This window comes from Oncorhynchus masou, chromosome 32 (genome assembly GCF_036934945.1).
Source record: "Oncorhynchus masou masou isolate Uvic2021 chromosome 32, UVic_Omas_1.1, whole genome shotgun sequence".
Taxonomy (NCBI): Eukaryota; Metazoa; Chordata; class Actinopteri; order Salmoniformes; family Salmonidae; genus Oncorhynchus; species Oncorhynchus masou.
The window spans coordinates 57,727,538-57,735,037 of NC_088243.1; the positions used below are offsets into that span (position 1 = coordinate 57,727,538).

The window sequence follows — 7,500 nt, forward strand, 5'->3', positions numbered from 1 at the left end:
TAGCCTCTCGGCCAGCCTCTCTACAAGACTCTCTACAAGCCTCTCGGCCAGCCTCTCTACAAGACTCTCTACAAGCCTCTCTGCCAGCCTCTCTAGTAGCTTCTCTACTAGCCTCTCTGCCAGCTTCTCTACTAGCCTCTGCCAGCCTCTCTACCAGTCTCTCTACCAGACTCTCTACAAGCCTCTTTGTCAGTCTCTCTACTAGCCCCTCTGCCATCCTCTCTGACAGTCTCTCTACTAGCCTCTCTGCCAGCCTCTCTGCTAGCCTCTATCCCAGTCTCTCTACTAGCCTCTCTGCTAGCCTCTATCCCAGTCTCTCTACTAGCCTCTCTGCCAGCCTCTATCCCAGTCTCTCTACTAGCCTCTCTGCCAGCCTCTATCCCAGTCTCTCTGCCAGCCTCTCTGTCAGCCTCTATCCCAGGAGTCTGGCAGAGAGTCTGGCAGAGAGGCTAGTAGAGAGAGGCTAGTAGAGACTAGTCTCTCTGCCAGCCTCTCTACTAGCCTCTCTGCCAGTCTCTCTACCAGCCTCTCTGCCAGACTCTCTGACAGTCTCTCTACTAGTCTCTCTGCCAGTCTCTCTACAAGTCTCTCTGCCAACCTCTCTGCCAGTCTCTCTACTAGCCTCTCTGCCAGTCTCTCTACTAGCTTCTCTGCCAGACTCTATCCCAGTCTCTCTACTAGTCTCTCTGCCACCCTCTCTGCCAGATCTCTGCCAGACTCTCTGCCAGATTATATGCCAGTCTCTCTACTAGCTTCTCTGCCAGACTCTATCCCAGTCTCTCTACTAGTCTCTCTGCCAACCTCTCTGCCAGACTCTCTGCCAGATTATATGCCAGTCTCTCTACTAGCCTCTCTGTCAGCCTCTCTACTAGTCTCTCTCTCGGCCTCTCTGCTGGTCTCTCTGCCAGCCTCTCTGCCAGATTCTCAACAGTCCTCTCAACAGTCCTCTCAATAGGCCTCTCTGCCAGCCTGTGCTTGCTTTGGTTGGTTATTTATACTCATTTGTCTTCAGGCCAGAGAACAGGGCTGAGGCACAGCAGTTTCTCTGCTGCCCCCTCCCTTTTGCTCTCTCTCTCCATACACACCCACACACACGCACACACACACACACACACGCACACACACACACACACACGCACACACACACACACGCGCACACACACACACACACCCACACACACACACACACACACACACACACACACACACACACACACACACACACACACACACACACACACACACACACACACACACACACACACACACACACACACACACACACACACACACACCCAAAGCCTGCCCAGCAAAGCCCTGTCCCTGATCCCACTCTCCATACCACTGACAGCAATATGGCACCGTCGCACAAATAGACACACACACACACACACACACACACACACACACACACACACACACACACACACACACTCACACTCACACTCACAGCACACTCAGTGTCTCACTCTCCCTCTTTCACAACGCCAGGTTTGCCAACCCCTCCTGTGCTTTTGTGCCAGCGCTGTCAATATCCTGATCCCTACAATCGACTCGCAGGTTAGCGTTTTCCCTCATGAGTCTTGTTCTGGAGGCAGCTCTGCAGAGTGGTTACTAGCTTGCACAGCCACCAAGTCATACAATTGTATTTTAAACCTAACCCTACCCTTAATCCTAACCTTAACCACACTGCTAACCCTAAGAGACAATTTACCCGTGATCCGAAAATGTGGTGGGAGGCGCCTTATGGAGGGTGTGACGCAATTGCGGTGCCTCCGGAGGTACGCAGAGGCCAAATTGAGCTCTGTACTGCATCGTTGTGCGCCTCTCAAATATTGTAACAATGTGTGTGCGTGTGCTTCTCCACCTAAATGAAGGGTGAATGAGTGATCAGATCTAAGAAGGATGAGCAGGTGGCTCTATTGTGTGGCTTTTTTGGCACGGCGCCTGGCGTTCTAAATCTGTCCTGTTGTGGGCGGGGCTACCATGGCATGATGAAGCAGGTGGCCATACTTGAGGGAGAGCTCTCTCTCTCTCTCTCTCTCTCTCTCTCTCTCTCTCTCTCTGTCGCTGTGTCTCTCTCTCTCTCTCTGTCGCTGTGTCTCTCTCTTTCTCTCTCTGTGTCTCTCTCTCTCTCTCTCTCTCTGTGTCTCTCTCTCTCTCTGTCACTGTCTCTCTCTCTCTCTCTCTGTGTCTCTCTCTCTCTCTCTCTCTGTGTCTCTCTCTCCCCATCTCAGACACATTTGATTTATTTCCTTTCTACTCAGCCCTTATTTATCCAGGTTAGTCTCATTGAGATCAAATCTATTTTTCAAATAAAATATATTTTTTCTTGGACCTGGTCCAACCAAGACAGGAGCAGCGGGGGAGGGGGGGACGACGACACTGTTTCAGACAAATAGACGTAACAACTTACAGACATAGACAGGCCGTAAAAAAAACTAATTGGGACGTAGAGACACATTTAATTTACAGAAACAACGTCATAGATAAAAGAAATCACTGATATGTACCACCGCATCAAGTCCTAGTACAAACAAACACACACTGCCATGGAACAGGTTTAGACAACACATTACAGTTCACGATAACTACCACACCCACACTCAGCCTCTCTGCCAGTCTCTCTACTAGCCTCTCTGCCAGGCTCTCTACTAGCCTCTCTGCCAGCCTCTCTACTAGCCTCTCTGCCAGCCTCTCTACTAGCCTCTCTGCCAGCCTCTCTACTAGCCTCTCTGCCAGCCTCTCTACTAGTCTCTCTGCCAGCCTCTCTACTAGCCTCTCTGCCAGCCTCTCTACTAGTCTCTCTGCCAGCCTCTCTACTAGCCTATCTGCCAGTGTTGTGCTGCCAAGCCTTGATATGGGCAGGTGCTGCCAATTAAGGGGTTGGTCAGTCAGTGTCCCAGCTTGCAAGCCGTGAAGCTGCTTGTTTGTTTAGTGGCCACGAGGCCTTTTGTTTGTTGTTGAGTCTTTAATCTGGGGATGCCTTTGGTATTTTTCCTTTTTGTACATATTGGTTTTCGTCACCATCTGAACAAATGATAATCCGCTTGCGCTGGCCAACCAAGAGGAGTCAAGGCCCTTGACCTAGGTAAGGCAGGTGTCTCCTGGGTACATTCACTCAACATCTGGTCATATATGCTTCCTTCTCACATTAATAGACACATTCATTCCAGTTACAGAACCATTAGGAAAACCTAGAACCCCTAGACTTAGTGAGTACAGAGTAGGCTGTCTAGTCAACAACAACAACACACACACAGCATACCTGTAGCCACGTCCCTGACCAGCAGGGGGTGCTGTTTGGAGAGGGTGAACCCATGACCTCTGGAGTCCAACACCGGGTCTCTGACGATCTGAACCGTTAGCCTCACCGGGAAGTTCTGACTGGACACGCTGGCTGACCGGTTGGACCTCCCATCGCCAAGGATCCGCTCTCTGAGAGGTCAAACAGGGTTTAAACAGGGGTTAGAGGTCAGGGGTTATTGAGAGTGGCAGAGCAGCTGGTGTGAGACTATTTTATTTTATTTATTTCACCTTTATTTAACCAGGTAGGCAAGTTGAGAACAAGTTCTCATTTACAATTGCGACCTGGCCAAGATAAAGCAAAGCAGTTCGACACATACAACGACACAGAGTTACACATGGAGTAAAACAAACATACAGTCAATAATACAGTATAAACAAGTCTATATACGATGTGAGCAAATGTGGTGAGATAAGGGAGGTAAAGGCAAAAAAAGGCCATGGTGGCAAAGTAAATACAATATAGCAAGTAAAACACTGGAATGGTAGATTTGCAATGGAAGAATGTGCAAAGTAGAAATACAAATAATGGGGTGCAAAGGAGCAAAATAAATAAATTAATTAAATACAGTAGGGAAAGAGGTAGTTGTTTGGGCTAAATTATAGGTGGGCTATGTACAGGTGCAGTAATCTGTGAGCTGCTCTGACAGTTGGTGCTTAAAACTAGTGAGGGAGATAAGTGTTTCCAGTTTCAGTGCTTTTTGTAGTTCGTTCCAGTCATTGGCAGCAGAGAACTGGAAGGAGAGGAGGCCAAAGAAAGAATTGGTTTTGGGGGTGACTAGAGAGATATACCTGCTGGAGCGTGTGCTACAGGTGGGAGATGCTATGGTGACCAGCGAGATGAGATAAGGGGGGACTTTACCTAGCAGGGTCTTGTAGATGACATGGAGCCAGTGGGTTTGGCGACGAGTATGAAGCGAGGGCCAGCCAACGAGAGCGTACAGGTCGCAATGGTGGGTAGTATATGGGGCTTTGGTGACAAAACGGAGTGCACTGTGATAGACTGCATCCAATTTGTTGAGTAGGGTATTGGAGGCTATTTTGCAAATGACATCGCCAAAGTCGAGGATTGGTAGGATGGTCAGTTTTACAAGGGTATGTTTGGCAGCATGAGTGAAGGTTGCTTTGTTGTGAAATAGGAAGCCGATTCTAGATTTAACTTTGGATTGGAGATGTTTGATATGGGTCTGGAAGGAGAGTTTACAGTCTAACCAGACACCTAAGTATTTGTAGTTGTCCACGTATTCTAAGTCAGAGCCGTCCAGAGTAGAGATGTTGGACAGGCGGGCAGGTGCAGGTAGCGATCGGTTGAAGAGCATGCATTTAGTTTTACTTGTATTTAAGAGCAATTGGAGGCCATGGAAGGAGAGTTGTATGGCATTGAAGCTTGCCTGGAGGGTTGTTAACACAGTGTCCAAAGAAGGGCCAGAAGTATACAGAATGGTGTCGTCTGCATAGAGGTGGATCAGAGACTCACCAGCAGCAAGAGCGACCTCATTGATGTACACAGAGAAGAGAGTCGGTCCAAGAATTGAACCCTGTGGCACCCCCATAGAGACTGCCAGAGGTCCGGACAGCAGACCCTCCGATTTGACACACTGAACTCTATCAGAGAAGTAGTTGGTGAACCAGGCGAGGCAGTCATTTGAGAAACCAAGGCTGTCGAGTCTGCCGATGAGGATGTGGTGATTGACAGAGTCGAAAGCCTTGGCCAGATCAATGAATACGGCTGCACAGTAATGTTTCTTATCGATGGCGGTTAAGACATCGTTTAGGACCTTGAGCGTGGCTGAGGTACACCCATGACCAGCTCTGAAACCAGATTGCATAGCAGAGAAGGTATGGTGAGATTCAAAATGGTCGGTAATCTGTTTGTTGACTTGGCTTTCGAAGACCTTAGAAAGGCATGGTAGGATAGATATAGGTCTGTAGCAGTTTGGGTCAAGAGTGTCCCCCCCCTTTGAAGAGGGGGATGACCGCAGCTGCTTTCCAATCTTTGGGAATCTCAGATGACATGAAAGAGAGGTTGAACAGACTAGTAATAGGGGTGGCAACAATTTTGGCAGATAATTTTAGAAAGAAAGGGTCCAGATTGTCTAGCCCGGCTGATTTGTAGGGGTACAGACTATGTGAGTTAAGTCTTTGTGTTAAATATGAAATTAGACTCGCTACAAAGTGGCTAGTCATCCCTCTCCTTCCCGCCCTGTCAGCTGTTTCTGGCATGTTTACTAAGCATGCAAAACAAATGGCCCATCCACATACTTCATGTAAATATACATAGATGCACTGAACAAAAAATATAAATGCAACCTGTAAAGTGTTGGTCCCATGTTTCATGAGCTGAAATTTAAACATCTCAGAAATGTTCCATTTGCACAGAAAACATATTTCTCTCAAGTTTTCGTTCACAAAATTGTTTACATTCCTGTTAGCGAGCATTTCTCGTTTGCCGAGATAATCCATCCACCTGACAGGTGTGGCATATCACAAAGCTGATTAAACAGCATGATCATTCAACTGGTGCACTTTGTGCTGGGGGCAATAGAAGGTCACTCTAAAATGTGCAGTTTTGTCACTAAACACAATGTCACAGATATCTCAAGTCTTGAGGGAGCGTACAATTGGCATGCTGACTGCAGGATTGTCCATCAGAGCTGTTTCCAGATAATTTTATGTTAATTCCATTACCATAAGCCACCACCAACGGGTTTAGAGAATTTGGCAGTACGTCCAACTGGCCTCACAACCACAGACCACATGTAACCACGCCAGCCCAGGACCTCCACTTTCTGCTTCTTCACCTGTGGGATCATCTGAGACCAGCCAACCGGACAGCTGATGAAACTGTGGGTTTGCAAAACCGAAGAAATTCTGCACAAACTGTCAGAAACCGTCTCAGGGAAGCAAGTCGGCGAGCTTGTCGTCCTCACCAGGGTCTTAACCAGACTGCAGTTCGGCGTCGTAACCGGCTTCAGCGGGAAAATGCTCACCATTGATGGCCACTGGCACGCTGGAGAAATGTGCTCTTCACGGATGAATCCCAGATTCAATTGTACCAGGCAGATGGCAGACAAATGTGTACGGCATCGTGTGGGCGAGCGGTTAGCTGAAGTCAGCGTTATGAACAGAGTGACTCATGGTGACGGTGGGGTTATGGTATGGGCAGGCATAAGCTACGGACAACGAGCACAATTGCATTTTATCGATGGCAATTTGAATGCACAGAGATTCCGTGACAAGATTCTGAGGCCCATTGTTGTGCCATTCATCCGCTGCCATCACCTCACGTTTCAGCATGATAATGCACGGCCCCATGTCGCAAGGATCTGAAAATGTCCCAGTTCTTCCATGGCCTGGATGCTCACCAGAGATGTCACCCATTAAGCATGTTTGGGATGCTCTGGATCGACGTGTACGACAGCGTGTTCCAGTTCCCACCAATGTCCAGCAAGTTTGCACAGCCATTGAAGAGGAGTGGGACAACATTCCACTGGCCACAATCAACAGCCTGATCAACTCTGATCCACACCCCTACCTTTTTTAAGGTATCTTTGACCAACAGATGCAAATCTGGTGAAATCCATAGATTAGGGCCTAATGAATGTATTTCAATTGACTGATTTCCTTATATGAACTGTAACTCAGTAAAATCTTTGAAATTGTTGCATGTTTTTGTTCAGTGTATATGTGTGTGTGCATGTGTTTGTTGATACTGTACCTGCTGAGTGATTCTCGGGTGCGTCTGATCAACGTGCCCACCACCTGCTGCACCCGGCTGGCCCTACGGCTACGAGACGGAGACCGGCTCCTACTCCTCTCCTTCTCCTCCATTTAACTACACACAGAGATGAGAGATGAGAGATGAGAGGGAAACAGAAAGGAGGGAAACAGAAGGCATCAAATCAAGGAAAAATATGCAAGGAGAAAAAGGAAGAGAGAGCTTTTTAGTGTGATGCTATGTTGGACATTCCACTTGGTACCACAATTATGTGCCAGATCTGCATATCGATTTCATCATGTTTATATTGCAGAGGTTGTCACCTGCCCTGGATACCACGAATAATCAGATATATGAACAAGGTAGAGGGAGGAGGGCGTCAGAAGGGTATTCAACTCTGCATGAACAAGACGAAACACGTCACACTCAACAAGATGTGACACACGGGACCACCAGGCTTAAAGGATATATAGGAC

General features: G+C 47.9%; 1 protein-coding gene across 1 annotated transcript in view; it reads right to left on the reverse strand.

Annotated features, from left to right (window-relative positions):
* LOC135526293 (FERM and PDZ domain-containing protein 1-like) overlaps positions 1–7,500 on the reverse strand; it is a 39,767-nt gene that overhangs the window by 13,611 nt on the left and 18,656 nt on the right. The window contains 2 exon segments of the mRNA XM_064954542.1: positions 3,269–3,438; positions 7,025–7,141. Coding sequence (XP_064810614.1) covers positions 3,269–3,438; positions 7,025–7,137 — 283 coding nt within the window. The 5' untranslated portion in view covers positions 7,138–7,141.